Raw genomic sequence first — 27,655 nt, 5'->3', positions numbered from 1 at the left:
ATCACCAGTATTTCCAGCTTGGCTGGTAACTGTGGGTACACAGGTGTGGTAGTGTTTTGTGAGCATCACCCTGTGCACATTTACAGCAGGTTTCTGATTCTTCATCCATTAACCTATAGATCTCAAAAGATGAGAACTTGTCATTGAGCATGTTTCTAATGGGAGTCAGTGGCTTCATGGATGATCTGGAGATAAATAAAACATCATTTGCTAATAACCGTGGCAGATGGCACAAAGATTGTCTGTCATCGCTATTTCCCGCTTCACCAAGCATGCAACGTGATCTGGCTTGCCTGATGAACTGGCCCCAAGCAGATACAGTGCTGCATAACAAAAAACTTCATCTAAGATCATGCTGGTGGAGTGCTGGGGGGCACCTCAGCCATAACACCTTCTTGGAAAAGGTGTTGGAGTGGATGAGCAATGAAGTCCGGATTCCCACTGAGATGTGGTGGAAAAGGAAGGATGTGAAGGAAAGAGTCAGTGGGAAACAGTGAACAACGGTGGGTCAGGAACTTTACCTCCTTCTGCAGTCCAGGCAACAGGAGAGACGTCTCTGTAACCTGTGATCTGAAAATTATTAAAAAACAAAGAAAAGGAAGAAAACCTTTTGGAAAGCTTGAGAACAAAGCTTTCATGGACAATGGATTGCCACGTGATTTGGCAATAGCGTGCAAATACCCCCATGGACAGAAAAAATCCTGAGAAGTCTCTTTGCTGCAGCAGATTAAGGTAGAAGAAGAGCCCTGTCTGGAAATAAAAACCAGGCAAAACAACAATCAGGCATGATATTAAGGGTGAGACTGATTATTCACTTGAACAAATACTGATGACTTGGAAAACTCTTTGATGCTTCCAAGCCAAATGACTTTTTGGCAGATATGTTTTAGTAAAGTAAAAATCATTAGCCTGATTACAGGCATAACAGTGTAAATGTTGTGTCCCTTGTGTCTGGCCATTACCGTGTCTGGCATTATGAAGAATTAAAGTCATATTCTTCTGCAAACCATTCTGCAACATTTATGTGTCTCATTAACATCTTTACAAAAGGGGCCTGAGTGGTGCATTTATTTCTTTTTAAGCTGCAACCTCTCCACAGCGTGACCAGTAATGGTATGTAGCATGAACACAACATGAACAGGAGTCAAACCTTCTCTCTTTCACATGGATTTGGGTAGGTAGTTATGGGGTCATTCATTAGTGTTTCTCCCCAATCCTTCCACAGTGTTTTAACTCACACATTTCCAGAACAGCACCACATGTGACAGATGGGGCCAAGTGCTTGGGTGGTGAGCAGGGAGCACCTACATCCCCCGGGCTACAGTTCTGTGCAATGGGTGCACCCTCTTGTGTACCTTCATATGGTCTCCCCTCACCTGCTTGACGTGACTCTGGGTTATACCCTTACACTGAGCATGTGACACTGGGCAGACACCATCCCAGAGGTGTTGTCACCCTTAACAGAGATTTGTGGGAGACCAACATGAGGAGAAAAAACAAAAATATATGTAGAGCAAGAGTTTGAAGCATTTTTTTCTGGCATTTGTCAGTTCCTTCATGGTCTTGTCATCATTTGGAAAAATGTCTGCTATAAATACCTTTAGATCAGATGCTCTGAGATAAGCATTTAGCGTAATGGGAACAAAATTCTTGTTGATGTTAAGAAGAGAATTTGTATAAGTTCTTGGATATGTAAGTTAGTATAAGTTAAGTTAGTATAAGTTTATAAGTTAGTGGTTGATCCAACATTTCAGATGTGAGGAGCAGCCCACTTTGGCTGCTATATATGTCTAGTGGAACTTGCTAGGGATAGACTTTCTGGGTGCCAGAGCTTTGCAGTCACTAAAGTGAAGACAGGTTGATGTTGAAATGGCCTAAGGACTTTCCTGCATTTCCTGTGTTCCCTAACTAGCTCTGTTCAGTGTCTTCACACCACCACCAAACCTCTAATATCAGCAGAAATATTGTGCTAATGGCTTTGCACATTCTGACCTAGTAGCCTTGTACCATTGCATGCTCTAAGTGGGATATACAAGGTACATGAATGTTTTTTATATTAGGATATGGTGGAAATTCTCCATATGTACTAACTACTCCCCTCTGAACAGTTCTTTTGAGAAGACTGGGTGAGTGGAGGGGATCACAGTATTGTGCTGACTGTTAACTTTGGAGACAATTGTATTTTTATATACAACTGCCAAATACATGTGTACCAGAGAAGAGAGCAGTGATTATAGCCCATCTGCACCAGTCAGTGTCAGATAGGACATGAATATATTTTAACTGATTTTCAGAGAGCAGAATTCAAACCCTGTACAAAGAGTTGGATCTGGTATTAATGCAGGACCTTGTGCTGATGCTTGGGGGTATTTCCAAGCAACATGCTTAGGATGTTGTTTGGAAATACCCCCAAATACAACTAAAGTTGGTTCTAGGGTTTAGTCCCTGTGTCCGTGCTGAGACACCCCATGCAGCACATCACGCCGTCAGGCTCTGGGAGCCTGGCCTCAGGGACAAAAGGCTCTGCACACACTGAAATCCACCATGTCTCAGTATTTACTACAAGAGCAACCAAAACCCTGGGTCAGTATGGTGGGTAGCAAAATTGCACTAGCTCTGTGGAAACAAAAGGAAAAGCAATGATGCTTACCAGTTTCCATTTCTTCTTTCGCAAAGAGATGACAGTTTGCCCCAAACGGCTGGAGCTGGCCAGTTTGTACATTTGCTACAAGCTACAGCTGTTGTTTCTTGCATCTTTGTATTCCTGTAGCTGACTGAGACAACACTACAGTCAAATAAGGGCAAAGTCTGTAAATAAAAGCTGTTTAAATGCCAACAAATAGCAAATATGCTGACTCTGGATGTTGACTGATTGCAAATTGTTTGTATTTTGTAGTTTGTGTTTTCAGCTCTACCAGACTCATTGACAGTCCCATCCCACATCTAATTGTAAGCAACTGGAACCATTTAACCATTTAATGGTACTTTGCTTTTTACAAAGCATTCTGCAATTTATCACTTGCATCCCAAATACCTCATTCCTGCTCCTCCTCATTGATTACTGAGAATGGCCATGTATAGACAAAACTTTTCTGAGCCATTTACAATGTGCCTGCTTTAAATTACAGAGAAATTCATGCCTGGAGAGTTCTCTGGAGTTTGAATTTCTAATTCCTATGAGCTGGTAAGGGTTTTTTGCCCTTATTTTATTTAGATTGACTCAGCACCAGGTTTTTTGGTTTCTATTTTCTCGGTCTGTTGCAACAGAGTTGTTAGGATTCAGCTCACAGAGACTTGTAATGGGAGAACCATCATCTGTGCTCGATCTTAAAGGAAAGGATAGGAAAAACCAGGGCAATACTGGGAAAGAGGGGCTGCTGAGGCAAGAAAAGCAATGTGTGAATTATAACTAGGTTTCAGCACTGTTGAAACGGGTGAGATGTGGCCCCTTCCTCACAGGGCTGCACCTGGAGGACATCAGAAAAGGGCTTGTCCCAGGCTGCACACCCTGTACTTCAAGGGCTCAGTTCATATTTCCAAGGCAGAAGAAAAATAATTGCTTGCCAGTAGGAGAAGCAACAATTGGACTGACCGGAATGGTGAAACACCAGTGGGGTTTTTTGTCTCAGGGAAAGAAAACAAATGCAGTGTATTACCCAGTGTAAAGGGGTGTCTGAGCATCAGCTGAAGGCGAGTGGTCAACTCTCAAGATAAGCACCTTTCCTCGGTGGGGAGAGAAGTTGTTACACAAAATGGAATGAGGCAAATGAAGTTTTCTTTGTGGATGAAGTGTGGGAAACAGTGCTGACAGCCAGCTCAATGGGCTGGTGAAACAGCAGCCCCAGGGAGACTGTTCAAAGGCTCTTTCGTTTACTTAATGAAGTGTGGTTGAGTTTTGACCCCTCAGCTTCAGTGCCTGAGGTTTTCTGTGAATGTTTTAGGTCTTGCTCCTATCCCTGAGCTCATTGGCTACTCAGAGAATTTTTTTAATCATATTTCCCTAGATTTGTAATGGGTTTCTTTCTTGCTGCGTGAAAGGCCACGCAACTGACAGAACAAATTCATCATATGGTGAAGCTGGGAGAGGGACCAAGCCCAGGAGCCCTTTGGAAGCACTGGGGACGGGAGAGGACCTTAGCCAGCTTGAGCAAACCACATCCCCAGGCACTGCCTGGTGAACAAGGCTCTGGCATTTACCAGTTCCCACAGCACTTGTAACAACAGCAGGTTAAAGAAATCAGTTTTATTTAGAGAGAAGGGACTTCTCTTAAAACTTTTGACCAAGGTCTTTTAAACCACAGTGGATAATGCACCGTACTGCATGATGTGTTCCTGTAGTGGCCGGGGCTCCTGTTACCCTCATTAGCAAAGTTTTATCCTTTGCAAAATACAGACTTGCTCTCCCTTCTCCAGAGGTTACTGCCAGGAGCACGGCTTCTCCCCCCTCCCTCCCTCCGGACCCCCAGCTGGGGACCTGCCCTCCCGCACCCAACCCCAGCAGCAGCCCTGCTACCACAGCTGGGGAAAAGTAACACCAGAGAAACACATTTTAGGCTCCACTTTGCAATTTAAGTTAAGGAGAAGGACCTGGGCAGGCAGCCCCCAGCTGCTGCTCTGTGTGTGGCTGCAGGTCCCTGGCTCAGATCGCTGGTACCGATGATCTTGCTGCAGTCCTCCGTGCTGGCACAGGGCTGATGGTGAACGACACCGTGTCAGCCTGTGATATCACAAAAATATCTGAGTCGAGGCTGCAGTGAGTTTCTTTTGCTGGCCCAGCACCTGCAGTGCCGTCAGCCTCTTGGCTAGAGTACATAGAAGTCATTGTTGTTGGACAGGTCACTGTAATGGCAGAGGGCGAGAGCGGGAGCCTGTGCCGGTGGGGGCTCGGGTCGACTTCTGCCCTGAACCCCCTGCACCGTGGGTCTGCCCGAGCTTGACTTGCAGAGATGAGTGTCCCACCTGGGCTCAGGCACAGCCCGATGCTTGCGCTTGAGTCTATTGCTGCCATTGCAATAGGTCCCACAACACTGGCACGTCAAGAAGTGCTTGGCTCGGTGTTTGGCCTTTGACTCAGGGGCCGGGGCTGTCCCTCTGGGAGTGAGAGTCCCCGCTGCGGTGCCCCGTGGGTCAGGCTGCCCTTTCAACCGGCTCCTTCTCCTCTGGACAGGGTCCAGGCTGATGTCTGACTGGGAGGAGCAGCTCTCGTTCCAGCCAGAGCCAGCGCTCAGGCTGCGCAGTGGCAGGGCAAGCCGCAAGGCCTTCCAGAACTGGGAGCCGGAGCGCTTGGACTTCTCCCCCTTCCAGGTGACGAAGGAGACGGACTCCTTCAGCTGGAGGATGCTGGGGTGGGTGCACTGTAGCGGCCTGTACTCCACCACGATAAGTTTGGTGGCGATGGCATTCTGGCACATGATGCCCAGCTTGAACTCCAGGAGGCTGATGCTCTTCTCCGTCAAGTAATCGGGACTCAGGACCACGATCATCCTGCGGCTCCTCTGGATGAAGTCGAACACGGCCTCGGTGGTATCTACGAGTGCAAGAGCAGAGGAATTGGAGTGCACAAGGGAAGGAGTGGGGAGAGAAAAGCTGAAGGAAGCTGTTTGGTGGCATACCTGCACAGGTCCCCCCTCCCACAGAGGGAAACCTGGCACAAGCCCAGTGACTTTTGATTTGCCCACGCTCCTGCTGGCAGGGACTGCAGGAGCAATAGCAGCATTTTTGCTTTGCAGTGGGTTTTTGAGAAGGCTGAAGTGGTAAATGAAAAGCCAGGAGAGCAGGATAAGCCAAGACTGTACTCTGACTTCTGCACTGCACGGCATCGCTCCTGCCCAGGGAAGTGCAGGCGTTTGATAAAGGGCAGGTCTCATTCAGGAACCACCTGCCCAGAGCTCTGGCAGCCCTTTGCATGGGGGGGACAAAATGAAGCAACCACATCATCGTGTCACAACTCGCACTGCCAAGGCTAAGACCCACCTCCCTCCCTCTCATGCTCTCTCATCTAGAAATGGAAACCTCCAAACCTAGAAAGCAAAAATGTCAGCCTGAAACCTCTCTATTAGTTCCCCTAGCCATGATGGGGGGGTGAAAATGCTGCCCTTCAAAGCATTTCTTGGGATTAATTGCAGTTTGTAAAGCTCAGCAAGATGCTTAGCTGGAATGGTGCCAGGCAAGGGCAGCATCTCTTTTATTATGAATGTAGAAAAGTGGCAAACTTGAAGGATGTCCTTGGACTTCTATCTATGGCTTGGGATGCACTAAGCATATTGAAGGTGTCATGGCTAATGGGTGAGCAGTGGAAAGGATGGAAATTAATAGGGCTGCAGTACTTAGCAAATTAACCCAAGCTGATTAATAGAACTGTAAAAACTTCAAAAAGAACCCACCCGCTTGCTTAGTACTGGTGACTCAGACGGGAAACGATCTGAGGACAAGGTGGTGTTCAAGCAGGACAGGGATCATTGCAGTAAGAGCTTTTGCACACTCAGAGAGAAAAGCCTCCCTGTAGGAATGTCTTGTAAAGACCTGTTCTGGGGAGAATAGCTACCTGCTGCTTCCACTGCCTTTCAGACGGCTAAACCTTTGATTCCTCAGTCTGGAGACTCTCCTCCCTCCCTGCCAGTGGAAGAAATGTCTTTTTTATAAATACAAATACTGTACCTTCCCTGCAACGGCAGTGCCTCTTATTCTTCCAACACCTGTCTGTCTCTTTCCTTATCTCACAGCAGAAGGTGCACCGTGTTGCACCTGGATGCACCTTATTTTAATATTGTACAAAGCAATGTTTTTTTTCTTTTTTTTTAAAGATACATGACTAGCTCTAAAACTCATTGTCACTAGATTATTTGGAGAACTTGCGATAGGAAAAAGGATTGAACAATAATATCCTAATGGAGAAAGTAAGGCACTGTTTGGTTCTTTAACATAATACTGGAATTTAAATCAAATTAGTTGCAGGGTTTTTTACAAGGTTTGGGGGGATTCCCCCCCCACCCCGGCCCCGGCACACACAGGAAAATACTGACTCACAGAAACCAAAAGTAGATGATAGTCAGTCCTGTCAGAATTGCCTCTTAACACCATGAAATGTTCTTACCACCCTATTTCAAAGGCACAAAGAACTGGCAGCAATCTCCCAATTTACTGAGTCCAGACCTCATTCAAAACTTTCTATAACTGATTGAGATCTATTTTGAAATCAGCCAAGCTTTAACATTTTGTGAAGGAAAAAGGTCCTTTGCTGGTTTGAAAAGTCTTTCTTTTTGAAACTGGAATCACAGCGAAACGTAGGCAGGCGCAGCCCCTGGGAGGTCACCTATTCTACCTGCCTGCTCAAAAAAAGGTTCAATTAATGTGAATGATTCCAACATTGCTGAAATGAATGTTTTTATTGAGCTGACAGTGATGGTTTTCTTTTATCAATTTTAATTTGCAACACATTTTGAGAGTTGACATTTTTTTGGCAAGGGGAAATGCTCAAATTCCCAAAGATAGATCTTATTTCTGAGAACGGGATGCATTTAGACTTGGCTGACCAGGATATCTTGGGATGTTCAGTTCACAATGTAATCCCAGCTCACGAAAAATCCTGAGGGGCCACTTCACAGTGTGCAGGCAGGACGGTCTCTCCCAGTGACACCAACAGCACAGGATGGGACAGGCAGCAATAATGCTGGGGGAGTTTGGGTAACAAGAGAGCTGAGAACTCTATATTCTTGGATTGCTGCTTTATACTAAAAAACTTCCATCTTTATTACATGGTTATGAAGGACCCTGCATATTTTTGTTGGTTTACTTGTGTTTCCTCTAATGCACCCTAGAGATGTAACCGAGGATTTTAAAAGCCATACATTTGTCCCAGCACAATAAAAGCTGTGGGGAGAGGTGGGCATAGATCCCATACCCCATTGATTATCACAAGTTTCACATCCATTGATTGTCACAAGTATTCATTTTGCTAGTGGTCTGGAAGTGCTAGGTTCTCTCTCAACTTACCTGCTAGCATGTAAACAAAGGACTAAGCCAAGAAAGTGGCTTGGATGAGAAAATAGGCAGCTGAATGAACCTCTTCTACCCAACTACCTGGAAGGTGACGGGCAAAGCAGCCTAAGAGCGAGTTTGATTTCCATGGTTCAGGCAGATTTCCAAGCTTTCTGTTCAACATTCTAGCTTGGCCTTTCAAGCAAAGGGATGGTGTTTCCTTCCCACCTTTACACCTTGTGACTGATGAGCGAATACTCTTCATGTCAGAGATTTTTTGTGTGTACATGTCCACTGCTGGGTGACATCTGAATGCTGCATGTCACTGTGTCTGCTTCCATGGCCCTGGTAGCAGTGGTGGTGCCTCAGGATCTCTGCAGGCACACCATAAAACAGCCAGGAAAGTGCCCTGCTCTAAGGAGGTATCCCCAAATGATCTTGAGGCTTGGACTACACAGAGTTATCTTTCCTTAATGGCCTTTCACAGATGTAATGGGGAGGAAAATGATACTTATGAGAAATGCACAAGGACTGAAATGCAAAAGTGAAAATGTTTTATTGAAAAGCAAAATAAAATAATACTGACACTTCACAGACCAAATAACACAAAGGCAAAAACATACAGAAAAGAGAAGGGAAAACTCTGGAACAGCTGTACAACATCAAATGGCATGGGGCGGGGGGAGACATTTTTTCCAGTTTGTGCCGTGCTGTTTACCCATGAAATTACAATGAGGAACTTCGCATGAACTGCATATTGAAAAATGTTAGATTAGAACACAAACTCAGATGAATCAACTGAACTAGACAGATGCTGTGACAGAATCCCGTAACAGAAACCACATGTGGCATAGGATGAAATGACAGGCGTGTTTGAGGTACTTTGCAGATCTGAATTACAGCTGGGACTGGGGTTTAGCCCTGGCCTGACAGCTACCAGCAAAGCCAGAGGTAAAGCTCCTGGAGGACTAGAGCCTGCTCCAGTGCTATTCCTTCCATGCTGCTCCCTCTGGACCTCTCAGGCCCCCTTCAGACCATCGCACCCTTTGCCTTGTGGGTGCTCTGCTGATGTCTCTCAGTGATGCTGTTCTGGGGTTGCAGTGGCACCAAGGGCCACTGTGATGTACGCCAGGGCAACTCCTGGTCTGTTGTTTGTTTGGAAAACTCTTTGAATAAAATCAGCAGAACAAATGAGGTGGATTTCACTTCTTAAAATAATCAGACTAATTGAAACATCAGCAGAAGTTCTCCTGGTACTTCAGCCAAAGGAAAGATGTGATGTGGTGAGGTCTGGGATGTTAATTGAATATATGCATATCTTTGAGTCAATTTTTTAAAAATTAAATTGGAATCTAACACAGTTCTGCTTTGGCCTCAGGGCTTTCCCTTCGCCTGCAGATCTGGCAGCTGATTACAGGGACACTGAAGACACAAAAGTGAAGCTGGGCAAAATGATGCAGATGCAATGGCTTCACAAAGCTGAGGATGGTTTTGGGTGTTACCTCATACAAACAAAGCTTTCTGCAGAGTGGGAAGGAGCTTTGCCCCTCCACAGACAGCCACAGTAGAAAAGCTTGTAACAGCAAAGCTTTTAAGCACTTCTGAGAAGCTGAGGAGCTCCACTGCCTTCAGTGAAGCTGACTGCAATTTTATCTGCTTAAAGCAGAGCTTAGTTGGGAGAGTGGGAGGAAGAGGATGAAGGGGAAGGTTCCACATTTGTACAGTACCTGCCCAATGGCATGGGTGGCTGTGGCTCCCCGCTGCCCTGAAATAACATTATTAATCATAAGATGCTAAGAGCAGGGGGTGTTGCCGATGCCAGGCTTCAGCCCCACACCTTTAAGGCTGGGCTGGTTACAGGGATGGCCTCAAACCTCCCTGCTCAGCTGGGTGAATAGTGCATAGACTCCAAATTGTAGTGCTTTTTTAATGCCATTATGAATGGCTACACTTCACCTGCTGGACACCAACAGAGCAAAAGCATGAGTCAGAGCTGACTCAGGAGCAACCATTATCAACAAAAAATAAGCATGCACTTAGTGTGCATAATACTGAATTCCACAATTAAGTGGGCAGGCCCTTACACTGGGAGCTACAGGAGCATGGAGACACCCCTAGAGCTTCTAGTTTTATGTGAAAACATGGTGAACAGTACAAGTCAATGCCAGGATCCTGCTGTGCTTTGGTCTTTTCTACAAGGGAAGGGACTCTCCCCTCCTTGGTCTGAAAAGCCTGACTGATGGGGTTAACTCACCAGGCCCTCTCCTATGGCTGCTGCCTCCCATTGAAGCAAGGACTGGTACTCAGTGTTTTTTTATATTTCCATTTTGTGCAAAGGTTGCAAAAGCTGAGATATATCCTCTGTTCTGCAACTCTGGGCTGGAAACATGATGGGTGGAGATTTGCCTTGTAAAGCCAAGGCTAGTTTAAACCCGAGCCCTGAATTACAAATGTGATGTTGTTCATAGCCAGGCAGAGAACACTGCATTTCCATAAAATCATAGAACAGTTTGGGTTGGAAGGGAGCTTTACAGGTCATCTAGTCCAACTCCACTGCAATAAGCAGGGACATCTTAAACTAGACCAGGTTGCTCAGAGCACCGTCCTAAACTGACCTTGACTGCTTCCAGAGACAGGGCATCTACCACCTCTCTGGGCAACCTGCTCCAGTGTTTCACCACCCTCATTGTAAAAAAAATTCTTCCTTTAATTTAGTCTGAATCTATCCTCTTTTAGTTAAAAACCATCACCAGTTGCTCTGTTGCAACAGGCCCTACTAAAAAGTCTTTCCCCAACTTTCTTATAAGCCCCCTTTAAGTATTGAAAGGCCACAATAAGGTATCCCCAGAGCCTTCTTCAGTTCTTCTCCAGGCTGAACAACCCTATCTCTCTCAACCTTTCCTCACAATCTTACCTGGCTGGACAGAGCTAATAGTTTTTAATAAGGTCAAATAGGTTTATAGGGTCTCCTGGGGAGCTGGACATATACCCAGTGTCATCCGAGAGGCCTCAGCAGCACCTGGCATGATGCATTCTCCCAGGCAGCAGCACAGACACAGCAGGTGTATTCAGTAGTAAATTGGGGTTCCTTGCAGTGCTTGTGAAGTCCCTGAGTTTACTCTACAAAGAAGCATCTCTCAGACATACTCCATGGCCTGTACTAATGAGAGATTTCCCCTGGATTATGAGCATTACTGCCCTGAAGGTTCTGGGGTACTCAGAAGACAACTGAGTCACAGACACTGACCACTTATTAGTAGAAATGCTACAATACAGTATCACCTAGCAGAGCTTTTTTTTTTTTTTTTAAATAAAAAAAGCTTTCGTACCAGCCATTTCACATTGCCAAGCTATTTTAATGTATCTGCTCCTACAGAAATGTGGGGAACAAAAATGAGGACCCTCAAGAGTCTACACTCCCCACATTGAAGCAGAAATCTGTGATCCCACAGCAATCAGGACTATATAGCTGGGACACGTATGAAAGGCTCTATACCAGAGCCATCTTTCAAACTGCTCCCCAGCCTCTGCAACAGGGACCACTGGCCAGGAAGCAAAAAGGCGCTTAAGAGAGGAAAAGCAGCTCTGTCCTGGATGCTGATAAAGGTCTGATACTGGCCTATTCAAATACCATGCTATCACATGGTGGTGGTTGCATTCCCACCTGGATAGCCCAAATTTAAACCTTGAGAGAGCTTGTATGGCTGATGCTAATGATATGCATTTACAGAGAGAAGGTGTGTGCATCTTTGGTCTCTCTACTGCCAGGGCAGTAGAAAAGCTGCAGAGACGCGTGACTGAAATGCTTGGGACAGTCCTTCATGGCAAAAGCCCCGAGTTCCTTTCCACGCCCTGGCCTAAATTGTAGGGTTTTGGGGTTTTGTTTTCTGGTGGTGTCAAACATTTCTCAGGCATATGTATGAGCACATCAAGGCTCAAGCTCCTGTTGATTTTTTTCACTGGCATTTTCACCTGCAGCTGCTTCCAGAACCTGCCCTTTGGGAACTTGGATTTCTCGCCTTTCCATTTAATGACAGTCAAGGCCGCCTTGGCCTGCTTCAGCTCCTTCACTTTGCTCTTCTTGATGGCTTTGTACTGCACTAGAATGACTTTGATGTTGCCCTTGGAGGCCATGTTCTCTAAACCAGCCTTGAGCTCCAGCAGGGCCTGTGTCCCCTGCAAGACGTAGTTGGGGCTCAGGACAACAAGTAGACGTCGGCTTTTCTGGATGAAGCTCAGGGTTTCGTCTGTGACAACTGGGAGAAAGAAACATTGAGGTGGTTAGTGATGACTGAGAACATGCTGCTGAGCTGCTAGTGAGACACCAGATGTCTCTTGAAGGGAACAATAACATTCCTTGGAGGCCCTTTCTAGAGACTACACTGGTGCTTCCCAACTCTGCAAGAAATTCCAGGAAGGACTTCCTACACCCTGGCTGGTCTCCACTGCCCCATACAGTGACATCTTCTACTCTCAGCCCCAGGCTGACTACAGATGTGTTTCCTCATCCCCAGCTATGCAGAAGTAGCTACACTTAAAAGGCACTGTACTATGTGGCAATGGACGCCATGTGGGCGCCAGGGCTGCTCTGGTAGACTCAGATTTAGCTTCCTTCTTGTGAGAGTGAAAAAAGAGGTGCTCTGGAGAAAAGCAGGAAAATTGCTACCTGGACAACACACGGCCTCAAGGAAAAGAAATAGAGGTGTGGGAAGCCTAAATACCTACACTTACATCCTTCTCTAGCAGATGTTCAGAATGACTCTGAGTAATCCCTTCACTACTCTGCCTTGGTTTCCCCACTCCAAACATACACAATAAGTATCCATACCCTCCCTGGGTGTCCTCATGGGTTAATCTCCTTTGGAAATATTACCATCCTAACTCCTGTTACTCATCCAGCTGTTCCCGTTGCTGTCATTGATGAAAGAGGATTTGAGTGTTTCTAGAAGTGACAAGTAAATTGCTCTGAGGACTTTTAATGAAGTGTCCCAAAAGTGACACCCTTTAAGCTGGAGACATGTCATGGTAACTGTGGATCCTCTTTGATTTTCTAACATTTGTAGGTAGACTGTCCGTAGGCACCTTTCTGTAACTAATGTGAAAATTTCTTGTAAGTGTGAATCCCAGTGATTGCGCTCTTTGCTGCAGGATCTCCCATGCTTCATTGACAAGAGAATGCTCTTGACTGGTCAAAAAATACAATGAAGAATAAAATAATGCTGACAGGCAACTTCATTTAGCTGTCAAGCACGTTTGATTAGTTCCTGTCAGCAAACTCACAGGATAATCCATCTCCCACTGTTTCTTCATCAAGGACAACATAACTCTCTAGCCCTGACACAGATGCACTCTCTGGAGGCATGACACCAGCTGCCAAAAAGCTATTTCCTGGCCTGCTGTGCTTCCCCAGGAAGGAGATTAGTCAAATCCCAGCTAAGAAACAACGGGGAAGCCCCAGCAGAAGCAAACAACAGTGCAATGAGGAGCCACCTCAGCAGTGCTCCAGAGTGACTGGCATTGAGCAGCAAAGGGAGCACTTCAGGTGGTGGTCAGGAAGCCCAGGAGAGCTATGCTGGGAAGAAAATGAGATTCTCCAAAGGGAAAGGGGAAGGATGGCAAGAAGTGGCAGAAGGAACAGGAGGGAGATGTACTTATGTCTTGATGAACAACTGGGGAGAACAGCTCGGAGCAAACCTGCTCTGAGCCTGGCACTGGCATCAAGGAAATAGAGCTGGGAGGGTGCCCTACCAGGTCATCCAGGCTCTCTCTAGAAGAGAGTGTCCTGGCAACAATCTAGGAAATAAATAGATCCCAGACTGATTCTGCTCCTTTTTGTCACGCAGCTGGTCTGGGACTTCAGCAGTCCTGCCTGTCTACCCAAGAGGGAACCCAATGGACTTTATCAGCACAGGTTCTGCCATCAGTGGGGTCCTGGCCCAAAGCCCATGAATTCAAAGTGGGGTGGTCTGCACTGGTGAAAGTTCAGGCTTCAAACTTTAAGTAGGAATCAGGGATCATACAGCCAACTCAGCCCCCAGGACACTGGAAATTGAGAGTGCCCTTGCTGTGGCACCAGTGTGACTGTATGCCTATCTGGAGAGCTTCACAAGCTTCCATTCTTGGTGATTCCTTGCATCCCTCCAGCAGATGCTGTGTTCAGAATCCTGTATGATTTAGCTTGAAACAATGAGAAAAATATTACATCTTAGCGAAGAGGTGAGTCTTACTACCTGCAACAAAGTACCCTTGATATAGTAACTTAATTGTCTGCCATGTTAGGCACAGGCTCTCTAATTAAGGAGGGTGAGTGGGACGCCTTCTAGGAGGGCATGTTATTTTCTCACTGATGTTGGCATGGTGGTGTCCTCATCTCCATGAAGCAGATGCTGCTGGTTTTTATAGGCACTCACCATTAACCTCTGGGAGCTACCAGTCTGGTCCAGTATCACACTCCCCCGCTTCTTTTCTTTCTAGCCTTGACTTTATCACCTTTTTTTTTTAAGGCAGCTCAGAGGGTTTGCATGAAGGTCAGTGGTCTGGTTCCCTCATGTGGATAGATTAATCACTCATGCACATCACTCCTGGGGACAGCAACTGAAATGACCAACAACCACCACTTGCCTACAGCAGTCGTTTGGTGGCTGGAGCATCTGCGACATTGTCACATGAAGCAAAAACATTAGAAGATACCAACAAGAGACCATTAACAGAGATAGGGAGAAAAATAATGGATAAAGTTAATCTGGATAGGCCAGTTCCTATCCATTATCAGTACCTCAGAGAATGATAAAGAGAGGATGCGCACGGAACACAGCACCCTGTGAAATACTCACTTCCCCCAGGGAGGCTGTCTCTGTCGAAGATACACAGCTTGTACCCAAACTCATTCTCCAAGACTCCTCGCAGCGTCAGCAACACAAATTCCTCCTCCTCCGCGTTGCGCGCGTAAGACACGTACACATCATACTCCTTCCCGTCTGGGCATTGGGAGCACAGAGAAACACAAACGGCAGAAGGGACACTTGTGATACTGCACATGCTGAGCCTTTGAGTTGCTTCACAGGAAAAGCAGAAATGAAGGCTTGCTTTGAGCCCAGACACTGCAGGTTAAGGCACATCGATTTCCATAGTTACAAGCCAGCAGCGCTGCCTCTTTGATTACCCAGCCTGAACATGCAGGTACTCAAGACACTGCTGGGTTGCTGAAGGTGTGAGACCACAGCAAAACGACCAACCCTTTCTGTCTAGGGTCCTTTTGTCTTTTGACACCTTTACCATTGCTTCCTTTCATTGCTGTCTATCTGCATGAGCAGTCCCACCAGACAGAGACTTGCACCCTGCCTACACTCTCCGAGAGCCGTCGCATCCCCTTGGCAGGTTCACACCACAAGCTGCAAGGGCTCAGACACCCTCCTCATCCTACAGAGGAAGAAATCTCAGCTCAAAGTCCCAAGCGATGAACTCCCAGTAACACAGGGAATCTGTGGAAGAACTGAGGAGAGAAGGGTGATTTCCTGATTCATTCTTTTGGGTGCCTTATCGCATTTTAAAGCGAATCACCCTGGATTTGTCAATCTTTACATAGAGTCACCAGAGAAACCAGGGACTTACTGAAACTTGAGGACTTATCTTGACCATCTAGATCAAATGAAACAGCTAGCCATCAGCAGGACAGTGCCCCAGGGAGCCTGACACATCCATGCTTCACCTCTGAAAAGAATACAGAGGATTTCTCTCTCATTTCCTCTGACCCAAGCCTGACTCCTCTTGCTCTAAAATGACCCACACAACTGAATGCAAGTATAGAAATAGAAGGTCAAGATGTCATTATGTTGTGAAGAGGGTTAAAAATAACTTATATGAAAATTCCTAGAAGAAAACAAAGGGCCTGGCCTGTAGCAGGTTAAAATAAATGTAAATCCTTTAACTCCTTACCTAGAATGGTTTCATCTGTTCCAAAATGAGCCCGATAGAAGAGGACCATTTCAAGCCAATAAACATGATAGATGACTATCAGCACCACAACAAGCAGGATGGTTGCTCCCAGTCCACACGCCAGCTCCACAGTGTACTTCGGTGCTACAACTGGATTCAAAAAGAAAGAGGAGGTCTGGTTTACAGAACAGGTTGGACCTTCAGCTAAGCAGGAACAAACTTGTGACAAGCACCACAGAGGAACAGCCGAGCCCCAAGTTGGCCTTTTGGAGGAAGGTGGCCAAGTCAAGGTTTTTCTGGCAGGACAAGTGATGGCTGGCTACCCTGGAGTCCCCATTCTGGGTTACTAGGTCTGGTTGGGCTGGCTGAGCAAGTCAAAGCACAGGCTGGACTTGTGTCTCTGAGTGAGACCCTTGGAGCAGCCAGATGGTAGAATGACTTGATGGCAAACACCCGCACAACCCAAAACCAGGTCATGACTGTGACCTTCTCAGCAGTATACGCAAACTCTTGGAGCAACACAACAGCACTTAATTCTACTAAAGCCAGCCAAAGCTCACCTGCAGCAAAATAAAGACAATGGCCACCATTTTCCCTCCCCATCAAACACACACAAGTCTTGTGACTTAGTCCTAGAGTGACAGAAGGATATAACTAGCCATTGTTTTGAGATTATTTTCTACCAGGAAAGAAGAATCAGAGTTTATTACAGAAAAGCTGAAATGCTTGCAAATAAATAGGACAACCTGAGGACATCAAGCCAGAACATCACAGGCTCCCCTCCAACTCATACAGTGTCTGTCATACCACTGCTGCTACTTTGTATTAAGGACAGAAAATAACTCTTTTAACCGAACCCCTGGGCAACTCCATTTTATGGCAATTCTGGTGGCAGCTGACATGCACACTGGCAAACTGCACAATAAAAGAACAGCAATGAGTGGAAACATCAACAATTTCCAAGATTTAATAAGTTTTATTAGAAACTTAATTAAAGAAAAGAAAATGGAAGGAATTTAACAACTTTCATTAGGTGATGAGCAACAGAAATACATGAGAAGGACAGGGAAATAATCCAGAAAAAGCAGAAAACATATATAACCTAATGTAATGAAAGTGTTGCAGCCAACTCGCTGAAAACTGAAGACTCCTGGTGAGGAGTTAGGTTCTGGCACGCTTGATGGTGTGGTGGGATGGCCTGCAGTGAGCTTAGCTTAAGGTTGCTCTGCCAGCAGTGGTTGGGGGTGGTTCTTGGATTTTGCTGTGCAACAGAGCAGAAAGGAGGGGTGGTGAGTAACCAGGTCTGCTCAGAGCAAACCCACTCAACTGCCCAGGAGCAGATGGGGGAGGAAGAGAGAGGATAGGACAGATCAGTCCACTAGAAAACAGCATTTAGGCACTACTGCATAGAGAAAGAATTTTAAGATTTTAGATTTGCTTCTGCTATATGTACAAACGTTATTATCCCAGAAGAATTATGCATGTAGGATGAACACACTGGCAGATGGTTTCAGCCTCAGTTGCGTGTTTGGTCTGTCATTCCTTCCTAATGATCCAGAAAAGGTTTGTCTCAAAGGAATAGGACTTACTGGAAGAGCTCTCTTCCTTTTAAGAACTTTGTGAGCCATGCTAATAGGGCACAGTGGGAGGAAGAAGGTAGCTGGCATGAGCTACACAAGGCAGAACAGCAGCCTTTACGGGAAAGGGCAGGTCCAACCTACAGTAAAGCAGGCATTGAAGCTCTAGGTTGAAAAGGAGGCAGAAATATACACCTTAACCAGGAAGTCTCATGTACCTACAGTGAACGCTCAGTTTTTATTACTGAGAAGTGAGTCTAGGAAACAAGAACAAAATCTGTGATGAAAGAAAGTTGTAGGGAAAAAAATCCCACAGAACAGAGCCGGATCAATCCTTACCATCCCTGCTGAGATGGTTGTATCTATACTGGAGCATCATCACAACAAGGAGTAAAACCACAGAGTCTCATGGTTAGGCTGTCTCACTCCCTGAGTAAGGTCAACGAGTGCAGTCTGCCTTCTGGAGGAAGCCAACTGGTAGCTGTTGGGTCACCCAAAACCCTCATGCAATCAAGTAACCTGAAATAATTTCAAGCAGCCTGTGCCCTCAGGCCTGCTTCAGTTGGGGTACATGGACAGGATGAGAACAACAGGTCTATCCACCCCTCCCTCTCTCCAGGCACTTGACTGTGGTAGGGTATATGTGACATGCATCCTTTGTTCCCTGCCTCCAAGAAGCATTGCAGCATGACAGCAATAATACAGCACTCTGTATGGAAGAGCGTGCGTGGGGGAAAAAGCTCTGATAGAGTTATTTATTCCCCTACTGTTTTGCAGGGCAAGGCTCAAGGCAGGACCAACAGCCCTCTCTGACCATGCCTCATTTCTCACCCATGTTCTGCAAGAATTTTACCTTTCATGCGCACTATGGCCTGGCTGTGGTCCTCGCCCTTGGCATTTCTGGCATAGCACGTGTAATTCCGTTTCAAGTCCTCTGCTGTGGCTTTTGCTACTGTTAGAGTCCTTATGATAGTTTTGTCTTCAAAATCTCTAGTAATTTCACTGTAAGAGAAAAGCTAGAGCATTACATATGTAAAATTGCAGCAAATTCTTAGTGACAAATACTCCTTCCCCTGATATAACCCAACCCTTTCTTTAAAAAAAAAAAAACAAAACCGAATACCTAAACTGATAGTTAAAAATTGATACACATTTCCATTTTTAATACAGCTGCAGCTGCTCCTTTATCTGATTTTCCTTAATATTTATTTTGCTACTCATAATTTTCTCATTCCACTGAGTCACACTGTAATTTAGAGATGAAGTTCTTGCCTACAAAGCAACAAGACCTTATGAACTTAAGATTCAGAGTCCACATCACATTCCCTGTGCAATCCTGGATGAGTCACTTTGTCTGTGCCCAAACTGATCATCTACAAAAATGGGGATAATAGCATTTCCTTTTGCCTTTTCTTTTTCTATGTAGGTTTGCAAATAGATGGGACAACAACTGCCTCCTACACGTAATTCAAAACTGAGCAAACTCAACCTTCTTTGGATTCTTCATGTAACTGAATCTCTATTCCTCATAATTGATACGATGTATAATACTACATTTTTGGTTTCAGCCTCTGTTTTTTGAAACATCTTTATCACTTAATGCTATTTAGGAACACTGCTCTAAATAAAATTGTGTCTGCCCCTGTTTTACAAGTCCGACAATAGCACCAGCTGTTGTCACCACTACCAGCACCTGAAGGAGTGATGACGTGAACTAGTAAACAAAGCTCCCTCAAATCCTTCTGTATGTTGAGAGACTGTCCAGGCCTGGAGGCCTCCTCCCTGGAGCTCATCAGAGCATGGTGCAGGCATGTACCTACACTCTCCCTACAAGACCCAAGAGAAGGTTAAATACAAATGAAGGTTCACATTACTATATTACCTTTGTGTGACTTTTATCTTTGGGTCCATGATGTCATCTGTGTTTTTCCCATCTATGGTCCACCACACCTCAGTCCGGGAGTCCTTTAGGAAGGTGAAAAAGACCTCACAGGACAGAATAAGGTCATCTCCTGGGAAGAAAGGACCACAGTGTGGTATTGCAAAGCAGGAACAGCATCACCCTGACTTTTGTGCTTTCCCATACTCCTACCAGCCCGAGTGAAGACTGCTGCTAATCATCATCATTGACATCACATTTATTACATCAATGTAATGGGACATGATCTAATCAATATAGGGAACTGCTCCAAAGAGCTATCAGTCTTAACAGATAGGGTGGGGGAAGGGGTGTGGTATCCCATTACAAAATGCTGTGAGGCCAGCAAAAGAAAAGCTGTCATTAATTAGGAAGTAATCAGCCAAAAAGGGAGAGAAGATGAGAAGGAAGCTGTCAGAAGGTTGAAGCTACCTCAGGGCTTAATGAAGGAGGGTTGGAGCAAACCTTGGTCAGTGACAGGGCTGAAACAAGGTCCTACAGGAATTTCTTTAAGCAGCTGAGGGTGCCCGTTTCATTTTCTTCTGCAGCTGCAGTCCTGCATCTCCATGCCTGAACATCTATCTTTATTTGTGCTTGCAAAATGAACTTTTAAAGCTACACTCTCCTATTCTGGCACGGAAAACTGGCACCCCACACAGTCTGCCAGGCAATTTGTAGCAGCTTGATTGCTCTGTGAAGGAAAGCACCAGGGATGCAGTAGAAGGGGAGAGCTTCTGTGCCTGGCTGGGTCTCCCCTCCCGGCAGACTGCTAGGGCAGTAACAGCATGCAGTGAGTGTTGCAATTACCTGCTTCCACTTCATAGACAACTTTCTCATTTGGAGAGGTGAACTGTGGTGGCAAGGCCTTGTTCGGAGATCCTGCAGGAGAGAACACAGAGCCCCCCATGGGGACCCGGACTTCATGAGAACCTGGAGTCCTTGCAGCCTCACTCATGATGCCCTTGCACCCCCCTGCACACGCCCCAATCTAACTCGTGATACAATCTTGCTGCAGAGCCCCATGCAAAGAGAAATCTATTCCTAGTCCCCAAACTCAGGTCCAGACCCAGATTTTGAGGTTCCTCCAAAGTTTAGGTGAGTATAGGTCCAAGTTTTTGGACCTTTTACATCAGGAGAACTCCATACCCCTCTTATCTCCCACTCAACATCTCCCACAACACACAACCTTTACCAGTTTCTTATTATTGCTGCTTCTAAAAAACCAAAATAAAGCATCATTTCCTGTTGCAAGTATTTAATTCGGCTCTTAAAACAGCAGTTGCCATGGGACTCAGCACGTGTCCTACTGTTCACTAAGTTTTTAAGCTCTGTCTACAATTCCCTGCCAGGTAGGCTGAGCCCTTGTGCCTGGGACAGACCTGTCCAAGCTCTGGGTTGGGTAACTGGAGCCCTGCCTGCCAACTGATAGTCTCACCCTCAGCAGGCAAGGTTTTGAGATTGCAAGAAGACTGAGGCAAGCTGGCTCTAATGGGACAATCCTACAAAGAATGACGAGCAAAGGGCACCCAAGACAAAAATGAGCTAGAGTGCAAGGGTTATGCATTTACATGCCAGCAGAGGGTACCCCTGGCCATCTCATGGGTTGTACCTCACCAGCTTAAGCCTGGTCACTCTTTGTAGTGTTTGGGGCATTTGACACAGAGGTGGGTAGGATCTCCAGTGCAACAGATCCTGGGCAGTCACGCAAGGCTGACCCCAGCAAGCAAAAATGTACCAGGTCAGTTGGGTAATGTAGATAGAGCACAACCACAAATGGATCCTGTGACAGATTCTTCTAGCTGTTTTCACCATTTCTGCAGCTATCCACCTGAATTTTACACATTTTAAACTCATTCTTACCCACCACCTTCATCTTTATGGTTCTGGTGAGATTATAGGTTCTTCCGTGGTCCTTGAATGTCACAATACAGGTGTAATTCCCTCTATATGCACTGCGGACAATGCCGATGACAAGCCTAGGTCCTTGGGGGTATCGCTCATGGAAGCCATTGATCAAGTTGCAGTCCTGGAGTCAGGCAGAAAAACGTTTGAGTTTTCCAATTCAAAAGTAAACATATCGGCTTAAATGCTACTTCAAAGATAGCTTTTCAACTATGAATATAATACTTGGAATGATGTAGGTCAGACTTAAATACCATGAACTTTAAGCATGTTGGAAAACAAACTGGTATGTTCACCTTGAAAATGAGGTGATGAAGCAGATGACCCTAATAGTTTTATCCCACCTTAAATACAGACAATTTTATAAAAGAGAGATCTCTGATCCAGAAGTACATCTGCTCATCAAGGTGAGCACCTCAGCAGAGTGAAGAATGAAAGCAAAAAGAGACAGGAAAAAAAATGATGACGTATTCACGAATGGATATGAAGACTAAAGGACATGAGCCCCGTTGATGTCAGCATGTCTAACTCTCTTGGGACTAATCAAGGTACTCTGACTGACTTCAGCTGAGGATGAGCTCCCAGAATCGGCACCTGGCAAATGAGAATCTGTAGTACAGAAACCTTGATAACTCTTCTCTTTCTGTCAGGCGAGGCAGGAAACCTCTGCCAAGTACCAAGCTAGAGATCCCTTTTCAGAAAGGGGTTATGCAGATGACATCTTGATTGTCATAAAACCCAAAGATGTGCACATTTTCTGAGACATTATTTCTGAATGGTACATTTCCAAATCAGATACATCCTAATGGGGCAGTATAAGACAGGGGTCATATACCATTTTTAATGATTTTTATTAGGCATGGGATGACTTGCTGCCTGAAAAATTACTTCCATGGGGATTTTTGTTTCATTCTGCTAATTGATTGTTGAGATGTGAATTTTAATGAATGGTACAAGTAAAGCATTTCAACTGCTGGAGTGAAACTGCTCCTCTTGGATATAAAAGTAAGTTTTTCCTGAAGAGTTTTAGAGTTGTTTTTTTTTTCTTTTGGGGAGGTTTGGTTTTTTTTTCTTTTTTAAATCAACAGATATATTTGTTGCCAACTTACTCTATTACTAAATTCACTCATACAGAACCTTCTATCTAGAAATCCAAAAAGCACTTTATAAGCAGTTAGAGAATTCAGTCCCATAACCCTCTGGCTGCACATCCCCTAAGAATTCTTATTCTGTCTTGACTAAAGGCATCTACCTAGAGAAAAATATTGAGGTCAAAATTTAATAAAATTGAGCAGTAATTCTGTAGGCAAGAGCCTGAGGATGGCTGGAGACAGCCTAATTATCAGAGCAGTAAGGAGGGTGGGGTAGGGATGTCTCCATCTTCAGAAAAGAGGTTTGCTGAATTGTGCCAAACAGGGCACCCATGGTTCTTGCAGAAGTTTGACGTACTACCTCATTTCCTGACCTCAAAGGATTTTGGAAAAGATGTTATTTTCATGAGCAGGTGGTTTAGTTATTGTTTGTTTTGTTTTGGTTTTTTTTCTTAAAGAAAAGGCAATATGAATCACAGTTTCTGTTACAGGGATAGCGACTGGCTCACACAGCAGGTGAGGAATAGTACCTGCAGCTGATCTGAGGTTCCTAAATTCCTGCTAGAGTACTCTCTATGTGTGACCGCTGGTTAAAAAAGTTTCAGTGTTAGGTCTCAATTCCCTTCCAAGAGCAGTTTTACCCTTGAACTCAAAGGAAACAAAACTCTTAAAATTAGTAAACCTTCATTAACATCTACATCACTGGGGAGACTCTGAAACATAGCTCCACAATTCTCATGCCAACTATTGCTTTTTCAGATACAACACTGTATTCCCCCACTGCCCAAAGTGCTTCTTACCAAGTACCACTTGACAGTTGGTGTTACACTAGCAGGGTAAAACCCATCAATATCTGGACATATGATCTTCTCATTGGGGTGCTCCAAATAGAACATCTCCTCAACGGGTTTTATTGAACGGCTCACACAAGAGTGTTGGTCTTTCGGAACAACCTCCAAGGGAAATGCAACTTTGCTGCAGTAGGTTGTATTTCTAAGGACACAGGAGGATAAGGCTGATTAGTTGAAACTTGTTTACTCCTATAGCAGTGGAATGAAATAGAAGTCACATCTGCAATAACGAGCATCATAGTGCTGATAAGGTACATACAGCCTTAGTTGATTCATTTATAAATGGGAAAGAAAACATCATCAGAGATGGCCACACTAGTTCAGAAAAGCCTATAAAGATGACTAACAAGCAGCACCCACTCCCCCGCTGGCAAAGCGGATAATAGGGTCAAAGACACGGTGAACAAGAGACAACATGAGGAAGATCAAAAAGAGCTCATGTGCTCAGTGCGTAGCAGATGCTATGTTCTTTTTGTACCACACTTAGAGACACTTTTAATTTCCTAGAAGTCTGAATCTCATGAATCTTTGCCAAATTAGCATGCAGTCAAAACATTACCCCTGCATCTGAGGCTATTTTTACTCTAGACATACAGATCGCTTCTTAATGGCGAGTGCCTGTGGATTTTGCCATGGGCTCAGCAATAATATTTTCATGGACACTTACAGCCAGAAAGGAGAGGCATGTTCATTAATGTTTGCAAGGCTCCAAGCATTATTACAATGTAAATTGGCTCAGCACTGAGCGGTCTTATAATTGTAACATCCTTTTCCCATTAATGCTTATGTGAATGGTCTCCCTGCAGAAAGACCTGGTGCTAACAGCATAATTTTCCCGCTTCCATGAAAGTCCTTCAGTTACGCTGAAGACATACAGAAACTGCACTGCACAGACCTACCTGAGCATGCATGTATAATTCCCAGTGTCATTGAGAAGGGCAGGCCAGAACCAAAGGGTGTCTTTCTCCTTACTGATGTGATTGTCCGGGAGACGAAAATTAATGGGCTCCTCCAGATCCCGGTCCTGCCCGATCCTGTACCAGATCAGGGTTAAGCCAGCAGAATGGGCTGTGCTGTAGTTGTATTTCAAGAAGGTCTCGAAAAGTGGGCATTTGATCTTGGCAGGCTCCCCATCATAAATCTGGATCTGCTTCATGGTGTCCACACCCCAGTCATCGCAGCGTTCTGCAGCCACAAAGAACAAGGTACCTTAGCTTACAAGTCTGTGGAAAAAACACAGTTCTGCCCGTGTTCCCCACAGCCCTTGGTCCTGTCTCTGTTAAAATAAGAGGCAAAAATATTGTGTTCTCAGTGAAACCAAACTGAGCTTTTGTAAGGCAGAGCACGAATACTGTGTTCATTTCTAGACAACCTGCAAACCTCTACTTTCATTTGTACAATTCCTTCCAAGCTATTTATCCCCCATCAGGACAATATGATAGGATAAGATATTCCGGCATAACACCGGCTTCCTAGAGAGCTCCAAGAAAATTCAACCCTAAAAATAACCAGTGTGGGAAGATAAAATTTGGAAGAAAACAATGCTAGAGGTGTGTGAGCATCCATGCACAGTGATAGGGAGGATGGAAATAGAGGTGTTGGAAGGAAAAAAAAAAAACAAACCACAAAAACCCCCACAAAAACCCAAAAGGCCAACAAACCAAGACTGCAAACATCAACCCTCCCTTAGAGCTATGAGCCATTGCTCCTGCCAGAAGCAGCTGGACTGTGGGTTCTAGGAAGAAGTACTGTCTTTCCTGTGATGGATTCACACAACGCCTGTGCATGCTATGATAACACAGGGTACCAATGACATGTAGTGACTATTTATGGTGAAGTTTGGGAAAGCAGGCTGAGGGGCAGAAGAGGGAGTATGGAGGAGGTGGTAGCATGCTATCTTGGGGATCCCCAGACAGCCCTCGGGTACATTCCCCAAACACAGTTCAACAGGCTCAGCATGGCTCACCACAGACTCAGGCTCACAGAGGAACTGGGAAGCACAAAAAAAAGCTGTTCAGTGCCTCTTCCCCCCTCCCTTTTTTTTTTTTTTTAATTTATTCTGGTCATTAGTGAATAGTTTCAGAACAAACAGCACAGTCAAAACCTATTTCTCTTGCAAGAGTTCCTTTCCGCTCCATTCTTCCTGCCCATCAGGATGCCCAGTCACGAAGGGAGTTGGTGCCACCAAAGCACGATGTCAGGGTGTCAGCAAACCTGAAAGCAACCTGCTCTGCCCGCAGCACATAAGGAGAAGCTGCTGTCACTGCATCTCCCGTCTCCCTGCGCTGACGAGGCAGAGCGTGGCACGGCACACTTCCCAGAGCATCCCTTGTAGCTGCTGGGAGGCATCAGCTCGGGCAGCCTGACGTCTGAGAGCCCAAAATGAGTCAGAGAGGGGTGTGCTGCCTGCAGCGGTCCCTGGGAACGGTGTCTCAGCATATCACAAGCACAGCAGAGACAACACTGCAAAGCCTCTCCGGTTTGCAGATGTTAGAAGGACTCGGACCGAGAAGAAAAACAGAATACAATATGCTCTTTGAGCCCAATTCTTCTGAACTGACTTCACAGGCCCAGAGCAGGATTTCTGGCATTTTATCTTCCTTAAATAGACAGTGGGATGTAGCTTGGCCCCAAATTCATACTTAATTAAAAAAAGCAAAGAGATAAACCTTTGAGAAGACAGGCCCAGAGTGCTTAAAGGCAGTAATGCTAACTCCCGTGGCTCAGCAATGGTTAGTCAGCGAGGAGGAATCTAGGCCAGTAAGAATAGAAATGTTTTCTGGTGGGTTTACACATAAATGTAAATGCAAACGGCACTGCTCCTTCAGTGGTATGTCCAACACCTGTATGACACAGTGCTACTTCCAGAGGGAAGAGAGTGAGTTAGGCTAGGAAGGGGCAGTGAAGCTACAAGTATTTGCTCATAGGAACCCCAAACTCAAATGACTGGAGAGTGCCATTGCTCATCATCTAAGAAACACACAGATATTTCTTTCAAAACTGCACAGCATCATCCAGTACAGCTGCCCAGCCAGTGCCAAGGCTCATTTTGAAAGACCAAACCACTATTAAAAGCCTTATACCATGGGAAGGTGCACAGTCACCACCATGGTCAAGGCCAACAGGAACCAGTATGGTGTCTTATGCTGATGAAATCAAGCTACTGGATTAGGCATGGTCAAGTTTCCATAGAGTGGTAAATGAGACAAATGAGCCTGCCATAGATTGCCTGTTAATTGCATGATAAAGCACTAATTACTATTCAGGGAGGGAAGCATTTGTTTTTCCCTCTGAAAGAAGCAGACCTGGGTCTGTACATCAGGAGACCTGGGTTCTCTTCCCAGCACCTGAGTTTGGTGTCTCCTTTTGGGCTGCATAAAGGCAAATTGCCCTTAGCACTTCAAATGGCAGGTCTGGAGAGGAAGAAAACTGTGTAAAACATTACAGTGCAGAAATTCTTGGAGTCAAGATCAATGAAATTTGCAATCATGAGCAGCTCTTGCATTTTGCGATAGCCTATAAATCAGCATCGTAAAACTACTTACCTGTTCTAGCTGAATGAGTTATTGAAAAGAAATAAATAAAATTGTTTGTATTTCTTTTTTTCCTAAGTTACTCAAAAGCAACATACGGGCCTTGTCTACTTGCTGGGGAAGGTGCAACTGTTATTGCTCTTTAGTATGAGAGCTGTGGCTGAAGATTTTTGTCTCAGAGCTGGCTAATTCACCTGACTTCTGGAACACTGCCACACCAAACAGCTAGTCCTAAGGCTCCCCACACGCCTCCTGCCTTGGGGTGCTGCGTGCTCTGAGCTGAACCCTGAACACAGGACATCACCATGCTGGTAACCAGCAGCTACACCACAGACCACAGGAGCAACCGCGCCACTTGAGTCACCACCCTGATGGGGGAACTATATGCACCTCCATGGTCCCTTCCACACTGCAGAAAATGGAGCACTACACACATAACAGAGGGATATAATAAATTTCTCTTAAAATACACCATTCCACAAATGCATCTTCCTAGAAATGCCCCTGAGAAATGCTTTTGAAAGAAGCCGTCTTTTTCTCATTACGGATGAGCTGTACTGCAGACACCTTGGCTGACCCCTCTTACTGCTGGGTGCTCTGTAATCACACAGCAGGGCAGTCTGTGACCCATAATACCTACCTGTGACGGACAATGCAGGAAAAAAAGGCAAAAAATGGTCCTGTTTCCATAGCCCTGCTAGGAAAAAGGGAAGATGATTATGCAGGCTGGAGGGAGGCTGCGTGGTAGAAGGAAACACCCACTTCCAGCATTGGAAGAGAAAGCGCAAGACAGAAAGGTCAGGGTGAGGATGCTCATCTTGATTTTATGTGCCTTGAGATAAAGATAAGAGGACGTTGCTGTGTTACTGCT

At 45.3% G+C, this 27,655-nt stretch overlaps 1 protein-coding gene across 4 annotated transcripts in view; it reads right to left on the bottom strand.

Moving 5' to 3' along the window:
• Positions 1-4,284: 4,284 nt before the first annotated feature.
• IL1RAP (interleukin 1 receptor accessory protein) overlaps positions 4,285-27,655 on the bottom strand; it is a 47,468-nt gene continuing 24,097 nt past the window's right edge. For 2 of the 4 annotated variants that reach the window (XM_014946023.1, XM_014946024.1), the window contains exons 3-11: positions 24,151-24,436; positions 23,201-23,393; positions 21,268-21,433; positions 20,215-20,286; positions 19,372-19,501; positions 18,343-18,491; positions 15,913-16,062; positions 14,811-14,954; positions 4,285-5,527 (exon numbers count right to left, since the gene is read on the bottom strand). In XM_014946023.1, coding sequence (XP_014801509.1) covers positions 4,803-5,527; positions 14,811-14,954; positions 15,913-16,062; positions 18,343-18,491; positions 19,372-19,501; positions 20,215-20,286; positions 21,268-21,433; positions 23,201-23,393; positions 24,151-24,436 — 2,015 coding nt within the window. In that variant the 3' untranslated portion in view covers positions 4,285-4,802. Of the gene's footprint in view, positions 5,528-8,514; positions 12,234-14,810; positions 14,955-15,912; positions 16,063-16,963; positions 17,174-18,342; positions 18,492-19,371; positions 19,502-20,214; positions 20,287-21,267; positions 21,434-23,200; positions 23,394-24,150; positions 24,437-27,655 lie in introns of those variants that run through there. The other 2 variants (XM_014946025.1, XM_014946026.1) reach the window with 2 other exon arrangements.

This window comes from Calidris pugnax, unplaced genomic scaffold (assembly GCF_001431845.1).
Source record: "Calidris pugnax isolate Ruff unplaced genomic scaffold, ASM143184v1 scaffold111, whole genome shotgun sequence".
Classification (NCBI taxonomy): domain Eukaryota; kingdom Metazoa; phylum Chordata; class Aves; order Charadriiformes; family Scolopacidae; genus Calidris; species Calidris pugnax.
The sequence above is the reverse complement of the archived record's forward strand: the minus strand, read 5'-3'. Positions and strand labels throughout refer to the sequence as shown.